The following is an 18,374-nucleotide window of genomic DNA, read 5'->3' as shown; positions in this document are numbered from 1 at the left end:
AAGGTAGTTAAAATTGAGCAATTTCCTTCCATGCATTTTGTATGACCTTTTTTAATCCTCATGCATTTTGTGCATATCTTCTTCTACAACCCACTATATGATTATAAGTACACAACACAATGTGGAAGAAATCCCATGTTATTATTTACATCATCTCCAACATGGAGCCACATGATAAAAAGCTTTAGTGTTTGGTAAAGTTTGGTATAATTTGTTCATTCTCTTTTCTACATATATGTTATTATCAAGGGAAGAGGGAAGGGATCAAAACTATTACAAAGATGAGTTTTGAACCTGCTGAGACACATGGATGAAAACTCAACATCAAATTCACTAAGATATTGGACCACATGTCTCTTTCTCCATATATAACATGCTAGTCTAATAATAATACAAGTGATTAAGATTAAGAACACAACATATGGATATTGGTTATAGAATGAGACGAAGGATAGAAGACAAGAGACCGAAAGTGAAGTCGTCTCGTCTTGGCGTGGCAAATTGTTTGCAGAAGAATTTAATTTGATGGTGGACATCATATGCATGCATTGTACGTTTCAATGGCGCCGAACATTATTATTTTCTGAAAAGCAACTCCACGTTATTTTCCCACTAACGTTGTCCACATATTACACAGAAAAAAGGTTCCGAAAAGTTTTGTTTTTCTTCTTCTTTTTCTGATTGGTGAATGAATGAATCATTGGACCACAAATCAATATGGATCATAAAAGTGATAAAATAAAACAGGAACTGAGGGAAAGAAACGTCACACTCCGGAAAATGTTTGATCAAATTTTGTGTTTTTGGTTTCCAAATTTCTGTAGTTGGAACATATATAAATGTATATATAGGGAACTTTAACGAAAAATTTCTGGTACAGTTTATTTTAACGAAAAACCATATTTTTACACTAAAAAGTCAATCCTAATACTATTCACTTTACCCTTTATTTTGTCCTTATCGTTAAAACTCAAAATGTTCAAGTCATTTTCATTAATTTTCCTTAAGATGGGCTATGAGCATGTGAGAAAGAAATGAGGGGGAATATATAATAAAGGTTTTTAGCTAAAAGGGTTTATAAGATTGGCGTTCAATTTGGTTCCTGATAATAAAAATCGATAGAAGTGGTTTCTGCATTTATTCACCGCAGATCAATTTGTGAAGAATCTATTAATATCTTTGTTAAGTGGAGGGGTTGGTTTGACAAAAATACCCCTTAAAAAGGGGTTACGTGGTCGTTCATGTAACAATTTAACGAAGATATTGACAAATTTTTTAGGGAAGAACCAAAATGATTTAAAGTAGACAAACTCAGGAACCACTTCCACCGATTTTCATTGTCGGGATAAAAGTAAAAAGTTATGTCAATCTCCACCGACCATGTTGGATAAAAAACCATAAATAAATTGCTTTTAGATTTTCTATTTAGTTATCCATCTATATGCTAATATAGAACGTCTAGTCTAGGGCCCGTTTGTTGTCACAGGATTGGCTTGGTTAGGATGACTCACAAGATTCTCCTTCTTCTCTGTCCAATTTAATTGTGGAAACTGGAAGGACTAGACTGCAAACAATTTTCTTCTCATTTGAATATCAATTACAAACCGTGTCCGGTTGCCTGTATCACAAGTAGTAACAGAATATTTTTCCCAACCATATACAAAAATCGAAGAAAGTAGCGGAAGACCAGAATGGCCCTAAAAAAAACATGTTATTCAAGGTAGCAGATGATTGGAGATTCAGAGGAAATTTTGACAAATTTCGGACATCCTAACTACTACACTATTTCTGCGATAATCTTTTGGTTCGACGACTTGAGCTCATCTTCGAACAGGGTTTCCCCCTCCCGGTGCTCGAGGTGGTGGTGCCTCATATCCAGCTCCCCCGCGAGTAGGTGGTGTTGCAGAACCATAAGGCACATTGCCTGTGGGCACATGTCCTTGAGGACCGCCAGCAGCAGCTCTAGACTGTGCATCATAGTTGACACCCCGGGTCGGATCATAACCAGGCACTCTTTGCACTTCGTAACCCGATCTCTGTATATCATATCCAGGTCTCTGTGCGTCATAAGCAGGTCCTCTCTGTGGATCATAAGCAGGTCCTCTTTGTGGATCATAAGCAGGTCCTCTCTGTGCATCATGAGCAGGTCCACCCGAAGGATCATAACCAGGCCCCCTCGGTGCATCATAAACAGTCCTTCCAGGAGGTCCAGATTGAGCTCCAACTAATGGAGGGGTCTTGGCGGTGGCAGCACCGCCAGCGCCGGCAACAGCCGCAGCCGTAGCAGGAGGGAAGGTGGCACGTCCTTGCTATACAGAATACAGTGTAACAGTGCATAAGTTTTCATTATCTATCATCGCTCTAGAGGCAGTGAGGAAATTATTTTTCAACTGAAAACAAAACATTTTTAGCAGGACAGCACAACTTCTAAGAGTTTATCAGCAGCAATACTCAACGTCTTATAGGCCATACCTTCTTGATCATTTTTATGATCTACTAATTTTACTCATGTTATGTGCAACCGAAGATTCCAAACCAAAATTTATCAGTTTGGCTTTGAGATAGCTAAGGCAATGGATGTACAGAACTGAATTTTTATATTTGGTTTTTGTGACTAATTTGAAGTTGTCTTAGTGTTCCAATAGTAAGGGAGTGGTAAAACACAGTATGATTGTCACCTACCAACATATTCTTTTCCTGTAATCTACAGATACATTTAACTTTAATTTACTCTCTGGCCAGGAACACCTTTAGTGGAAAATGCAAGCACAAATAAAAGATTTTCAATGACCCCTGTAACAATTCTCGCATCCACCAATGATTCAGAAAATGAAAAACCGACCTTGAAGTATTTTTAGAAGGGCTTCAGTGTTATTGACAATGATTAACTATTTTTACAAGTATTCAAGAAAATAGTCTTGAGTTAAATTGTGTGGACAAATAAGACAATGATGTCACCAAAGCACACTATACTATTGCAATCAGCCAATCCCAGCTGAAACAACCGGGACTTTGACAACCCGGCATGGTACCATAATCTAGAATTTGAAGGAGAAAAGGAAAAGAATAAGATGGAAAGCTAACAAAAGTCAAGATGTGGAAGATGGCATACCTGTTGAACACCATAGCTATCTTCAAAACCATTTTGTCCTAAAGCCTGCCCAATAGCCTCGTTCTCATTATTTCCCGGGGTTCCATAATATGTGGCACCTACATTTCATTGCCAAAGATAAGCCATCCACAATGTATTTAAAGATCAAGGTAAACAATAAGCAAGGGTATCCAAATGACCTTGAATACAAAAGGAAGTAGATTTACCAGTTCTCCGATCAACATTAGAATTATTCAGTAACTCTGCTCGGAGCTTTTCCACCTCCCTAGCCATGGTAACATAGTTCTTCTCCATGCACTGAAGTGATTCAAGGTGGTTGCTGTATAATCTCTTTTCATAGTCATATGTATCCCTGCACAATCCAAACCAACAGAAAATGACGGTCGGTTTTTCATAACTGAAAATACACAATAAGCAATATAGTTTGAAGTTATGAAAAAAATAGAACATAAGCACGAACCTGCAGAGCTGATATTCCTGCCTCAGTCCATCAAGCTGTGCAACTAAAGCTGGAATCTGCTGTACATCCGCATGAGCCCTCTGAAGATCCTGCCCGAGTTGTTGCACTTTGGCAATCAGTTCTTGCCTTGAAACAACCAAGCTCTGGGCCTCGGCTCGAGCCTTCTGTAGCTCCGCCTTAACAGGCTCGGCTGACTTTAGGTCAGCTTCCATCTTGGCTATACTATCCACAAGGCTCCTCATCTGCTGTTCTCTCTCAGACTTGATAGCTCCTATCTGGGCATGTAATATCTGCAACTCATGTTGGGCACCCGCCAGCTCCTGCCTCAGGCTTCCGTGGGTGGCGGCGAGCCTCTGATTCTCCACCACAAGCCTCTGCATCTCCACATGCTGTGCAGCCAGCTTCTGCTCCATAACTTGTGGAGGAGGCAACATATCAAACGGAGGATAGGCGCCATGGGGCGGCCGTATGCCCGGGCCAAACGGGTCGGGTCCAGGAAGCGGCCGACGCATGTGAGAAGGCGGGATTCGACCTTTGCTTCCCATTTTTTTCCCCAATTCACCCTAACTTCCCTAACAATACACAAACTTTTTCTGCACAATCAAAACCACACAATGAGAATCACAAACAGATTGCTTTGAATTTATAAATTTGGGTTGCAAATTGGGTTTCTTACCGTTTTCGATTTTGATTTCGAATCAGTTCAATGTCACGCCCAAAGTTTAGTTTCTGAATCAGACCTAAAAGTGTTTGGTTTCCGAGAAAATCTGGGGAAAGAAAATGCAGACCAGTGGGAAAGTGATACTTACTTGATCAATGGTTGACAGAAAACTTGGTCTTCTGTGGCGAAATTTAAAGTGCTTTTCGTGCTCTGCCCTAGTGAGAGAGTAGAGAGGGATGTTTGGTTTTACGAAAGCAATGACAGAAAGAAAAGAAGAAGATGAGAGCTCCTATGCAATTTTTTTTCCGGACGCTTGACCAACAAAAAATTAAAATAAAACAAAATAAAAAGCCTGCCCTAATTTGAAGGGCCCAATTATTCATCCCAAAATTGTAAGACCATAGTCCAATGGGCTTCAAATGATTCCAACTATATATAAAGTGTGTGTCACTCACGTATCCATTTTTACTTCTTTTTCGCAGTCAGATCGAATGAATAGAAGAAGAGCAATGCACAAAAATTAATAAAGATGGGTGGGAGGTAAAAAAAGGTGTGCGAATATCATCACCCTATATAAAATTTTAGTTCTCGGCCAAATGTGGAGTAGGCCATTGACTAAGAGTCAGTTTGGGATTGCTGTGTTTTTACTAAAAATTGTTTATGATGTGCTTCAAGAATAATCAGTTGCAAAATAAAGTAGTTGAGCGTTTGATAAATTGTATTTTTGAAAGTGTTGTAAGTATGAAAAGCAGTGTAAAAGCGTTTGGTACATTTAATATAAAAGTGATATAATTGTGTATAATGATGTGGACATGATACTATAGGCGATGATAACGACAACGGTGGTTGTGCCAATAAAGAGGTGTGGTGGTTGGGCTGAAGAGGTGACAATGGTGGTAGGGGAGGCGACAATGGCGATTGTGGCTATGGTTGTGGTGTAAGAAGTTAGGGTTTGTAATGATAGGTGGTGGTGGTCACTTTCTTCTCCAAGGATAAAATGTGCCCATAATGGCTACTTAATATTACGGTCTAGTGATATTCCTCTTCACTTGTAGGTGAGAGCTCGTAGGTTCGATTCTTACCAAAACTGAATTTGAACCATATTATTACTACCCCATTGTGAGGCTAAGACAACCCCTCTTCCCATAGGTAGATACAATTGTTTATAATAATAATAATAATAATAATGAACGTATTATAGGAATTAAAAATATTCATTAAAGACTCAACTCTGCTTTTTATTAAAGCAGGCTTAAAAAGCAGCATACATGCTACTTTTAAAAACTGTTGTCTGGAGGCTATTGCTTTAAAATAAGCATGATATTTAACTTTCATCTCATTTTTTTATTGTTTAAGCAGCCTTTGGTGAAAAAAACAATACCAAACTGCACGCTATCTCACCCCTTGCACTTAAACATCGAATTTCCGTCTTCATAAGTTAGATTAATTTTAAATTATACTTGTCAACGTTGATCAAGTCTGCTACTTTATTGAAAACAATACTGGAAGACTTCTAAAGTTTTAATTCTCGTCTAGTTTGATCAGATCCGGATACATATATTGAGAAAAGTTTGAGGTATTTTTGCAAAGGATGATAATTTGAGATTTGCCTTATGTGTGATCCAGGTATAAGAATTCTGGTTGGAAGGCCTTCTTAGAGTAGTTCTACCGTGGGAAAGGCCCCCCCCGGGCTATCCACTATTTAATCTACCTAGTGAACAGTAATTGCCCTTAATGAACAATAATTACATTTTGAATCTCCACCCCTACACTTGAATAGCCCTAGCAACAGGTAAATAAAATAAAAATATTTTTTGCAATTGCTTGGAATTTCCCGTGCACCTCTCCACTCCCTCACGTCACTCCCTCTCTTTCCACTAATCTTTCTCACTTCTCTCCATTTTTCTCTGAAGTTCCTCTCTCTCTCTCTCTTTCTCTCTCTTTCTCTCTCTCTACACTTTCTCTTTCTCTAGAGCTCCGAGAGCTCTCACCCACTTTCCTCTTCCAAAATTAAACAAATCAAACTCCAAAACCATGAAACCTTAATCTCTGGGACTAAAGGATCCTTGCTATACCGTTGCATGTGTCATCAGACCATCACGGTGTAAACCACCATTGAAGCCGAGAGCTCCAAGATCTGAAACTCGAACCAAAGTGAGGTTCTCTATGCAAATCTTGTTTCATTATGTCTTAATGTTTCTTGGGACAAGATTTATGGTGTTTTTCCAGTTCGAAACTAGAGGTTTAACCCCCTGCAATTTCTCTAAAACCTTGCCCAGTTTTTGGTCACATCATTGGATCAAACTCTAGCAAGTTTGTAGGTTGAGATCCAATGGACGCTGAGGCAAAACAGAAGAAAAAACGTGGCTGACGTCAGGGCAACGTCAGCCTTGCATCAAACCCACTCCGGGCTCTTGGACTGGCAACTCTCTACCGGCCTCTCGCTCAGGCCTGCTCGGGTTCCCTTGCCAGCACACGTTAGACTTGATTGCTCGGGCTCTCTAGCCCTGTTCACTCGCCTATCCCTCGGGCACCAGCATACGCTGGAGCTGCTCTTAGTGAACAGCCAGCCAAGGTTCACGTCTGAGCTCGATTACAAATTCATATTGCCTTCGTCCTTTTGCCCTTCGGAATGTTTACCTTTTCGTTGTATAAGTATCCCATCCACCTTAAGAAACTAAGCCAAACTGACACGAAGTTCGTTGTTTTGTGACACTAAATAGTTTGGTTTGTTATCATTTTTGTGAACATGCTGGACACCGGTTAAGTTTTCTGGTTTTTGCACTATGAAATGGCGATTGACATGCTGGTATGGATGCATTGGTTTTTATCTGAATTAATGCCCTAGTCAACAAGGGCTGTTTAGCAGCCCAACTAGCATGATTCGCCAAAGAAACCGAACCAAACTGACCTAAGTTGGTACTTTTGAGAAACTAAATATTTGGTTTGGTGAGGTCATCAGGTGTCTGATGACACGCCCGACCTTGATATTCCCCCAAACATCAAGGTAGGCACGTGCTGGCCGACACCTGTAGGTGACGAAGCCATGTTAGAATGCATGAGGACAAGAAATAAATAAGACTTATAAATTTAAATATAATTAATATGTAATTAAGGAACGTGTTCAGAACATACAACTAATTCTATACACTAGAAAAGAAATAATATAAAATTGAATGGATAAAAGAATGGGTCCTACACCGAGAGGACTCGAAGATGCCGATGCGGAAGTGCCTTGACATCGAATTGTACGCCTCGATTCTAAGTCCTGAGGGGCGTAAAACAAACATGAGTAGACCAAGTTGATATATATATATATATATATATATATATATATATATATATATAATTGAAACAGTTATCAACATACTAACCCCTACAGTTTTATGAAAACTAATAGCATAATATGTAATAGGTTTTCCAAAAATCCTAGCATGCCATAAAAACCTTCATAAAAACATATGTCGTATATAGTGTGCTAACTAGTGGTATCCGTATCGCCCAAAGGCATATAGAACTCTTCCTTTAGAACACTTTATTCACAAGTATTAATCGCCCGTAGGCTCCTACAGACCCGAAAGTCAATATAAGTATCATCGCCCAAAGGCTCCTACAGCACTCAACCCGAAGGTCAATATGTGATCACTAGATACACACAAAACCATTGAATATAATCTTTCCAAATATAAGTACATATATCTAAAAATCATCTTCATAGCATATAGTCATCAATCATATATACTACAAAGAAGTGTAAAGAAAACATATTCATAAATAATATATAGTCATCCATCATATATACTACAAAGAACATAAGTTCGATAAAATATGGTAATTCAAAATATTCTCAATAAGCATAATATCTCATAAAACATTTCATAAAATGTAATCATTAAAATCATGTTTTTCATGTATGCATTTCTACTATTAAAACATGCATTTTAGAAAGGGGGTCCACTCACAGATACTTTGCCGCCGAAGAGCTACGTAACTAGCGAAGACGAAAATGCCACAAATAATTGCTCCTAAGCACATAAAGGGTCCAATTAATAAAATTCTATTCAAACGATTGAATTTGGGAAAACAGACGTCAAAAATGGATCTAAGACATCAAAATTAGCCAATAAGGGATCCCGAAAGAAACCAGAAAAAGTCAACGAAAAGCCAATGGTCAAGGGCAACGATCAATGTTGACCGAAGTCAACGGTCAGCATTGACCAAAGTCAATGGGTATGGGTCGGTGAACCGGGTATAGGCTTGGGTTGGATCCGAGTTAGGCCTGAGCTTTGGGCTTGGGTTCTAAGGCCCAAAGACCTAGGGTCCAAGGTTTTTGGGTCAAAGGGCCTAGGCTTGAAAACCCTGCCCAAAGCAAAAGGGTTTTGGGTTTTGGGCTTAGAGCCCACGTTCCACACGGCCCGAAGGCCTAATACAAAGGGTTTGGGGTTTTGGGGTTTAGCGGGCCAAGGGCCCTAGGTTTCTCGGCCCAAAGGCCTTGGTCATTTTGGGTTTTTAATAGAAAACAAATAAATATAAATAAATAAATAAATAAAATAGGTGGGTTGGGCTTAACGGGCTTGAGGCCCTAGTTCTACTTGGCCCAAAGGGCCTAGGTTCAACGGGCTTGGGTCACTCGACCTGTTTCTCGTCGAGGAAGAAGGCCAAAGCTTCCCGAGCTTTGTTCGCCGTTGTTTGGTCACCTTAACCTGCGATCTACTTACGAAATTGAAGGTAGAGGTGAGAGGGAAAAGTTGGTTACCTTCAGTTCGCTGTGAAAGGGTCGGAGGCGGCCGGAATCTAGCTCGAAGCTCACGGGGTTCGTCGGAGCTAGTTCTTTGTTTTGTCGAGCTCCACATAGGCTAGGGAGAGTGAGAGAGAGCCCACACGTCAATGCTGGTGATGGTGGTTCGTCACCGGCGATGTGGGTATGTAGATGGGTGCGTGTGAGTGTAGAGATCAGGGCAAGAGAGAGATCTGTGAGAGGGAGAGGGTACTAAGCTAAGAGAGAGACTCGAGAGTGTTGACTCGAGGGAGGGGAAAGAGAGAAGAAGTGGAAGGGAGAGTTGAGGGTTTACCACGTGGCATGCTGAGAGGGAAGGAGAATCTAAAAGGGAGGGTCCGGATTGGTTAAGGATAGGGGACTAAAATGTAACTTTCATATACTTTTAGGGTAACTGTGAAATTACATTAAACTTTTGGGGGTGGGGTTTCACATCTGATTTATGCACTATACCTGTTTTAGATCCTTTTGCTGAGGCAAATTCTGAGGATTCAGGTGCTGGGACAGAAGAGTATGTACACATTCGTATACAGCGAAGAAACGGTAGAAAAAGCCTGACAACCGTGATAAACGAAAGAATGTATCTACCTTCCTAGTCCAGGTAGTCACTCCTCCACATAACATTGATGTTAAACGTTATATAGGTTAGAATGATAAGATTATCGATCTGCTTGGTTGGTCGTTTCAAGTACTACAGGCTGGCATTGTGCAGGACCATATCAAGATTCATGGTTTCTAAGCTGCTGCGTCCAAGTCTCTCCACAATTCCATCTACCTTTGGAAACCTTGCTATTTGAATATTATTTCGTCTGAGTTTGATATGCGCACTGTGATTTGAGTTTGTTATAATTTTCTAAAACTTGTGTAATTCGTCGCGGTTATGGAATGTATGACAAATTCTATTCTTGATTTTGAAAATTTCATAACTTCGTACTTCATAGCATTGGAAATTAACATCCTTCATATGAACCGTAAAGAGAATACATGCGAGGATCGATACACTGTTGCTACAGACAGATGAACAGTAAAGAGAATACATATGAGGATCCACCCTTTTTTTGTTCATTAAGAATCTTAATCGAAACCTTATTCCCATTTACATCGAATCTTATCGGTGTGCCTAAAATCGGATCTCCATACAAAGCTTCCATCCATTCTCTTCAAAGAGAAGCTCTCCACCAACACATAACACCCAAACTTCCTCCACCGAGTTGCACTTGTAATCTCTTCTGCCTTCTCTACTCTCACATCCATTTCATCACCCCCACTAACCCACCCTCCTGCCTCCAAAACCCATCTCATATTCTGAACAATTGCGGAGCTCAAACCTACACTGACCACTTTCTTGCTGTATGGGTTATGGGCTTTGTACCAGGTGAACCCTGTTCGTCCGTTCCTACAATCCTTCACGGCTTGCATAGCAGATACCATAGCCACTTCCCTTTGCACATCTACGCTCACATTCACAACGTTCCCTTCACGGTTAACGTTCCCACAAGAGTATATCTCTTCCCACCATTGCTCAAAAGTCACTCTGTAGTACTTCGACTTCTTCATCTGCTGCCTTATGGTTGCTCTCTCTCTTACGAACACAAATGGACAGTACCAGTTCCCCACAGTGCTAGTACGCGAGCGCTTTTGAAAGATGGTAACATTGAAGTCCGGAAGACGTGAACGGAGCGAGGCGTCAAGGCCTAAAGCTTCACCTAGTTGTGAACGATACATACTCGAGCTGTGAACTTTCCATCCTTTTTTCTTGAGGAATTTTGGGGGAACGCCGTCGGGAGCTACAGCCCTTGCGAAAAACCCACCACCTTCGAAGCGATGAATCTTAACTTGTTGGTATATGTCTCTAAAATTTAAAACCCTTGGTTTCTTGTCTCCCAAGAAGTCGTTAAAGCAGCACTTCACGGTGTCCCTCTCTCTAGCACATCTGTAAGCTTTCCTGCAAGATCATACAAAATAATTTATCTTCCACTTAACAAACAAATATTTTCTACGCTAGAGCAGCGTGCTCTCCCTGCTCCGAAGTTCCAATCCCCACGCAGTATATCACTCAAATAAAAAGGAAAACAATTATATATAATTGTGAAACCGAAGCATACCCTTTGTGCCTGCCACTTGCTTTGATGACATAGTAGCAATGAGATGACAGAGGCTGATCAAGAACCGGGATGAACCAGACCTTAGTCTTCGTGGCCTCTTGGAACTCCGACGTGTAAACGATGGTCAGTATCTTGTCCTGTGGGAACGGCAGTTTCGATACCTTTCTGCGCTTGCATAGGCCCCAGCAAGACGCGTCGTGTGCTTCTGCATCTTCATCTGTAATCACCATGAAACCTGAATGTGGAGCATCGGGTGGATGAAGGGAAAGGGTGCTTGGCGATTTCCTGTACATGGAAAGAGGCCTTGTCACATACATCTTTGTGTATGGGTGTGAATTTCGAGTGTACGTTTTCAAATTTAATCGACTTTTTTTCTTATGAATTAAGAAAAGAAGCGGAAGGTGTGTAAGAGATTATCTGATAATATTAAGTAAAGAAAATTAAAGTAAAAGAAAGAAACTTTATAATCCACTTTCTTTTGTGACATGTATTTTTCATACAACTCACTTTAAATTTTGGTGCTTTCGATACTTGCAGAGATGAAAGGAGTCAAAAAGGAAAAACTTTGGGACCAACTTATTCTAAGGGTCATGATTTTCACAATTTCGTTTTCTATTTGATAGATTGCTGATATTGACCTTAAAATGAAATGGTAGGTACAACTAGTCGAGTCTTGCTCTCCTAATATCTTCATGTGAGGACCAAATGCATATTTTTCACAAGATTATATTAATTTAGATCTGTATTATATTAGTTTAGATCCAAAGACTTAAAATATTTGTCAACTTAATAAAACCTAACCAACTAATTAAAATATATGAACTATTAGAAAACTCATTTTCTTGTTTTGCTCTATTAAGTTGTCAAATATTTTAAGTCTTTAACTCTAAACTAATATAATTTTGTAGCTAATATGAATTTGATCCACCCAAGTCATCAAAATGAGGACCTTAGGATAGAAGGACTGACGGCTAGTTTGTGAACAGCTATCTTCTCCACTCTCCTCTTTTTTCAATCCAAAGACTTAAAAACCAGAAACAAACGCATATGGAGAGAAAAGTGGAGTGTGAAAATCATTTCCCCACTGTTCATTGTGACTTATTTTCGTAAACAACACAAGGAGCTTTCGAAATCCAAACTGTAACCATTTTCCAATTAAGATAAACCTTATTAGGGCAACAATTAGTGCTAAATATGGAAGTATAACTTTCCGACTAGAGCAGCTCATGCATTTAGCTCAGGATACTCCTTATTATTCCCATCATCTCCCCACCGGGGAGACGCCCAAGGCATCATCCCCTTGCTGCTGCTATCTCGTTAAACTCAAAAACTGAATCGCCGCTGAAAGCTTGAGGCTGTTTGATTCTCTCCCCTTGTTCACATCTTCTGTTAGATTTTCACCATCTTTGACAGTTGCAGGAGGAAATGGATCAAGAAAGCCTCCCAAAATGGTTTTCTCACCTCTGACGCTCACAAAATCTTTCAACGAACATGTTGTGAATGGAACCGGCTCAAAGCTGTGGTCTCCATATTCAACTGGGGTAGAGTGGTCTCCAGTGACGCAAAGAAAGTACTCGAAATTTCCAGTTGACTCGGCCTCCCAAGGAGCCTGGCCAGCTGCCCTATCGCTCGATCTACAGCTTCCATTGCTTTAACTTTGAAGAGGGTTGCCTTGTCGTGACCCGCATCATCAATAGCCTGCGATGCAAAACAAAACAGAGATTTCATTTACCACTAGTGAAAGTGAACTACTTGATCAATGTTTTGAGGTCTAAGTAAAAATCCGCCATTCATCGAGTAAGATTGCATGTGAGTCGTGGCATGGTAGGAAAAAAAAAAAAAAAAACTAGAACCTGAGAACATCATTGACCTTAACGTGAAGGAACCTAAAATCATAGCCATCTGGTTGTCCTGGTTTGTGCTTATCTTCCCCCAGTACAAACACATTGGGGCAAGACTTCAAAGGAAGAGTGCCTTAGCTGTCGCATTTGCTTTGGAGGTTAGAAGTGTTCGGTAGTCTCCGGTAGCTCCAGGAGCTTCCAGGATATCAATGCCAAGAGAAAAGCCCAGTCCAGCAATGATTTTTGTGGGAGCTACCATGCCAGGTCGTAAACCGTGTTTCTTCTCAACATGGAATTAAATATCGATATTATCGGCGAAATATCGCCGATAATATCGTTTTTTTCCAACAGCGATATTTTTAGAGTATTCCAATTGATTATCGTGATAATATCGCTCTCTCTCTCTCCGTCGTCGGAATCGGAACGGCAGCCGAGCTCCGTCGTCGCAGCTGCCAAGATCTGCGCCTCTCACAGGTGGTGATGGTGCTCGCCGGAGTGTGCGCCACGGTGGAGGTCACGGTGTCGTCCGCCATTCTCGCAGAGGCGGGAGAGAGAAGACTGATGATGTGTGGTCACGGCAAGATGGTGCTGCTCGAGTCACGGTGTCGTCCTCGAGCTGCTCGAGTCGAGCAGATGGTGCTGCTGCTGTGTGTGTGTGTGGTCACGGCAAGAGAGGGAGAGAGGTAAGAGGATTTTGAGAGAGAGAGAGAGAGAGACAGTGCAGAGAAGAGAGAGAGAGGGTCGAAGTGAGTGAGAGAAGGAAATGGCTTGGTCCCTGGTGTAGAAGTGGGATGTGTGTACGTGTGTGTTATTGAAGTGTGTGTCTGTGCGTGTGTGTGTAGAAGTGGGATGTGTGTGTGTGTGTTATTGAAGTGTGTGTCTGTGCGTGTGTGTGTGTGTGTTATTGAAGTGTGTATCGTGGGGTGTGTGTGTGTTATCCGAGAGAAGAAAAAAAAAATCCAAACCTGCTTTCAAAATATCCAGCCCATGTGTCAGTCCGTGTGTGTTATCCGAGAGAAAAAAAAATGCAATGTATAAAGTGTAAAATATTGTACTAATTCATTATATATAAATTATTATGGTGTGTTCAAATTTCTTTCATTAATTACTACATATTTTCTACACTCACAATGTTTGCCAGCTCGCTATATAATCAACTTGATAATGTTAAATCCATCATGCAATGCATTTCCTTCCAATTTTTTGTGATAAACTAATAGATAATTGACTAAATAGACATCTTGCAAAGTTTCAATAAAAATTTCCAAGTTTTTCTTACAATTTCCGTGGTTTCCATGTAATTTTTATCAATATCGATATTATCCCGATATTTCCATCGATATTTCCGTATTTTCGGACTACCGATATTTCCGATATTACCGATATTTTCTTCCTTGCTTCTCAAGGGGAGGAACCTGAAATTTGTGATTTAGAAATAAAGAAATATGGACACAAATGTAAACTTAGAAGCGTAAGCATAAGGGTTGAGGTTGTTAAAGTACAACACCAGCCCAAAGAGCCCAAAGATAATGGATTCAGCCCATGCACAAAGAAATATCCATGCACATGCTAGAGAATTCTAGCAAAGTTCAAGTTGGTGGAAGAGTCTTGAAGAATGGTGAGGATTCCACCAACTTACAAGATTAGTGTAGATAATTCTAGCTTAGGAATGTAGTGGAATTATCTAGATATCTCTAGCATGATGTTTCCATGCTTCTCCAAGGTTCCATCCATGCCTATATAAGAAGAAGGCATCCACACCATTTGTATCAACCAACCAATCAAGAAGTAAGAGAGCTAAGAATCAAGAGATAGCTAAGTAAGAGAGTAAGAAGCAAGAGTAGTCTTGTAGGAGTGTGAGTGGTCTAGAGTTTGTCTCTAGAAAGTGAGCGAGTGTCATAACTTCTAAAGTGTGTCCTTGAGATTGTGTGTTGTAATATTTTGTGAGTGTAATACAAATAGTTTGTTTACTTGTTTTGTCTTTCTAACACTTGTGTTAGAGTTGTGTACTCTATTTTTTCTTCAACAGAGGTCTTGTAAGACCAGCATCTCTCTTAGGCTCAAGGTTATATTTCCTTGGATAAATCAAGTGAGGTTTGAGACAACAAACCTCAATCCGAATACCGCAACCTCGTAAATAGACAATATCAGCTATGTTCTTCCCTTCAGCTGCCCGCTTTGCATTCAGTGGCTGAGCAACGAGAATACGTGATATTTCCTTGGATAACTCGTTAACACTTTAGCTGTGTGCCTTGCTTCACTCGTCAGTGCCGTCTAGACCTTCAGCTTGCAAAAGTAAACGGTTGTCCTTCAATGGGTCTGTTCCTGATATATTCCCACTTAGCCTTGGTCATTTTGCAACCACTCCGCATCTATGTTCCGTTGCATACCTGTACCAAATGATTCTTTGTCAGTCTGAATCTACTGCATAATAAAAATCTCAAGGATAAGCATAGAAAGCATTAAGGTCTTCGATGATTTAGATACATAATCCACTTTCGCATAACGCAAGTGTATTTATAGAAGCATATAAACAAGAAGCCTACAGCATTTATAATAAACTTTTGCACCTGACTCTGACTTCATATTCGGGAAAAGACTGCAGCTTCATTCCATCAAGTGCTGCACACAGTATGGGTCCTTGTTCCTCAAAGTGTCTGTCTGCCCTCCAACTGATGACTATTCCAGTTTTTTCATCCAAGTTTGCAAAATTAGAGTAAAGAACAACAAAATAGCAATGAGCATTATGGGGAACAGCCTGGTCTTCCAGAAATAACAGAACCGAAGGAAAATGTTGAAAGTCTTGAAATTGCTCATCCAGGATCATGATGTGAAAACGATTATAACATCGATACCATTTTACAAAGAAACAAATAAAATCCTCACCTTACATGCAATATCACCAGGCAACATTGCCAAACCAGCACCCATGGACTCAAACGCGCCTCGGCCACGGTAATAAACCCTAGGGTCATAACCCAATAGAGAAAGGTGAGCTGTATCGCTTCCACAACCCAAACCAACTTCAACAGTGTCCATCAGGCCGTTAACTCCAGCGGATGCAATGGCGTCCAAATTGGGTACTTTGGCTGCCTGAAGAGGAGTCTTAAATCCAAACCTTGGTATTGACACGTCTCCCACACCATCAATCAACAAAAATATGCCACTCTCTCCTTTTTGGCCGCTGAGAATGACCCATGTCTACTAATATGCTACACACTCGTTTTACACTAAGGGAAAGATTTGGCAATGTACAAGGAACAAAGTAAAAGAGCTTTCGATTTGTTTATTTCCTCCCGCTTTCGTTGCAGTCCAATTTTGTTAAAGACCAGAACCACTAGAAGTTCTCACCCCTGCAACCAAATATACTAGAAGAAGCACCATTACAAAATTTTCCACACACCCTGACTGAAAAATTGGATACGGCATGGTATTCACTACTAACAAGTTAGCTCTAAATATATCGAGGTTCGAAAATGTTCTGAAAAATTGAGGTAATATTTGGGCAAGCAAATTAATATTTCAGCAATCTTCACAATTTAACAGAAATTCTAGCAAAACTTAGCTTAAAGATAAATAGGATGAGCCTTAGCGCAATAGAAATATTGATTCTTTGTGACCGAAATGTCATGGTTCAAGTCCTAGAAACAAAGAAGAGTAAGCTTTATAATGTTCCTCCGAGCCGGAACCTTATTGGCTTGGAGTCGTTTTTTTTTTAACTAAAGATAAAATAAAGCAATTGGTCTCTCCAAATACGACCAGAGCTTCAAAAATTAACAAAAAGCAGTTAAGAAATACCATTTCCTATTAATCCAAAGCTCTAATCCTAATTAAAAAATGATTAATAAATCAATTACCCAAGAGAACGAAGCAGCCACCCATTACCGAGTAGACGGAGGCCCAATCACAAAAATGGTTGAACAAGGCTTTGCGACGTTGTTGAAACCATTGCCAGACAAAGAAGACGGCGAATAAGGAGGCACTGAATCGGAATCCGAGAACGTCGTCTTTGTCATTGGCGGTGGACTAAGAGGCCCGACCTGATTTAGACACCGAGCCATTAACAGTGAACTCGTAACGATAGGAAATGGAATAGTGAGTATCTGAGCGTAGAATAATTCTAGGAAAACTAAATTTGTAAATTAAATGTTGTGGCATAACTTCAATAGAAAATAAGTACGTTAATCAACACGAGTAATAATCGAATCATCAACAACCACATCTATTGGAAGAAAGCATGGGTGTATGGTGACCTTTACTTTTCCATGTTTTCCTCACCTTTACTTTTCCATGTTTTCTACTCCATGTTTTCTTACTTTTCCATGTTTTCCTCACCTTTACTTTTCCATGTTTTCTGCTCCATGTTTTCTGCTTGTCCTCCCTTTCTTTCGGCTTCTGTTTTCTTTTCCTTTCTTCCGCTCATTTATATGAGCTTTCATTGTACTTAGTTTTACATAATACAAAATATAGATATTCAAAATTCAATATGGTATCAGAGCAGTGACCCTAACCGGCCTGTCTCTGTGATGTTCTCTTGAGGGATTTGTGAGCTTCTTGTCCTTCAATCATGGCTGAAGAAATCTTAGTAAATTTGGAAGGAGACGGCTTTCATGCTACTCCACCATCACCACACTCAGATATTGATATCAACCCAAATCAACGTCTTAGTTCTGTCTTGCTAAATGAGTTTAACTATCTTCCATGGGAGAGAGCAGTTTCTCTTGCTCTGGGAGGACGATCAAAGCTTGGTTATGTTAATGGTGCTATTCCAATGCCTGAGACTACCTCACCGGAGTATGATGCTTGGCTATGCAAAGACCAGTTGGTCATGTCGTGGCTACTCAATTCCATGGATCGTAAGATTGCAGAAATTTTTAGCTATGCTGAATCCTCCATGACTCCTTGGAAAAATCTCAAGGAAATGTATGGAAATCAGAACAATGCGGCTAGAGTGTTTCAGTTAAAGAAGGACATTGCTGGTTTGCAACAGGAAGGAAAGCCATTTGTGCAACATCTTGGAAAGCTGACCACTATGTGGAACGAGCTGAATGTGTATCGACCACACACCATCGACGCTGCTGTGCTAACTAAAAGAGCCGAGGAAGACAAAATATTCCAACTCCTAGCAAGTCTGAGTCCTGAATTCGAAGATCTTCGAAGTCATATCCTCATGAATCCCGACCTGCCTTCTTTTTCAAGTGTGTGTGCCACAATTCAAAGAGAAGAGGTTCGAAGGAAAGTCATGACCATGGACATGAAGGCAAATATACCAGAAGCTAGGGCTTACTTCTCTAACCAAAAACTTGGTGAGGAGAGAGGCTACAAAGGAAAGAAAACTGGCTTAAAATGTAGCCATTGTGATGCTGGTGGGCACTCAAGAGATCGATGCTGGATTCTTCATCCAGAGTTAAAACCAAA

The 18,374-nt window shown here is 40.3% G+C and overlaps 2 protein-coding genes and 1 pseudogene across 3 annotated transcripts; all 3 read right to left on the bottom strand.

Annotated features, from left to right (window-relative positions):
- Positions 1-1,560: 1,560 nt before the first annotated feature.
- LOC126583006 (protein FLX-like 2) lies at positions 1,561-4,538 on the bottom strand. Of its 2 annotated transcripts, none has more exons than XM_050247299.1 (5): positions 4,382-4,538; positions 3,573-4,165; positions 3,319-3,464; positions 3,113-3,210; positions 1,561-2,309 (listed from the first exon to the last, which is right to left on the bottom strand). In XM_050247299.1, exons 2-5 carry the CDS (start codon positions 4,115-4,117, stop codon positions 1,821-1,823), a joined length of 1,278 nt encoding a protein of 425 aa, XP_050103256.1. In that variant the 5' UTR covers positions 4,118-4,165; positions 4,382-4,538; the 3' UTR covers positions 1,561-1,820. The 2 variants fall into 2 exon arrangements, with proteins under 2 accessions (XP_050103256.1, XP_050103257.1); XM_050247300.1 differs by having other exon boundaries at positions 1,561-2,306.
- Positions 4,539-9,907: 5,369 nt separating this feature from the next.
- Positions 9,908-11,517, bottom strand: LOC126583007 (uncharacterized). Its single transcript, XM_050247301.1, has 2 exons — positions 11,116-11,517; positions 9,908-10,955 (listed from the first exon to the last, which is right to left on the bottom strand). Exons 1-2 carry the CDS (start codon positions 11,430-11,432, stop codon positions 10,097-10,099), a joined length of 1,176 nt encoding a protein of 391 aa, XP_050103258.1. The 5' UTR covers positions 11,433-11,517; the 3' UTR covers positions 9,908-10,096.
- Positions 11,518-12,239: 722 nt separating this feature from the next.
- Positions 12,240-17,009, bottom strand: LOC126583008 (uncharacterized; annotated as a pseudogene).
- Between the last annotated feature and the right edge of the window lie 1,365 nt (positions 17,010-18,374).

This window comes from Malus sylvestris, chromosome 9 (genome assembly GCF_916048215.2).
Source record: "Malus sylvestris chromosome 9, drMalSylv7.2, whole genome shotgun sequence".
Taxonomy (NCBI): domain Eukaryota; kingdom Viridiplantae; phylum Streptophyta; class Magnoliopsida; order Rosales; family Rosaceae; genus Malus; species Malus sylvestris.
This window is presented reverse-complemented; position numbering and strand designations above follow the sequence as displayed.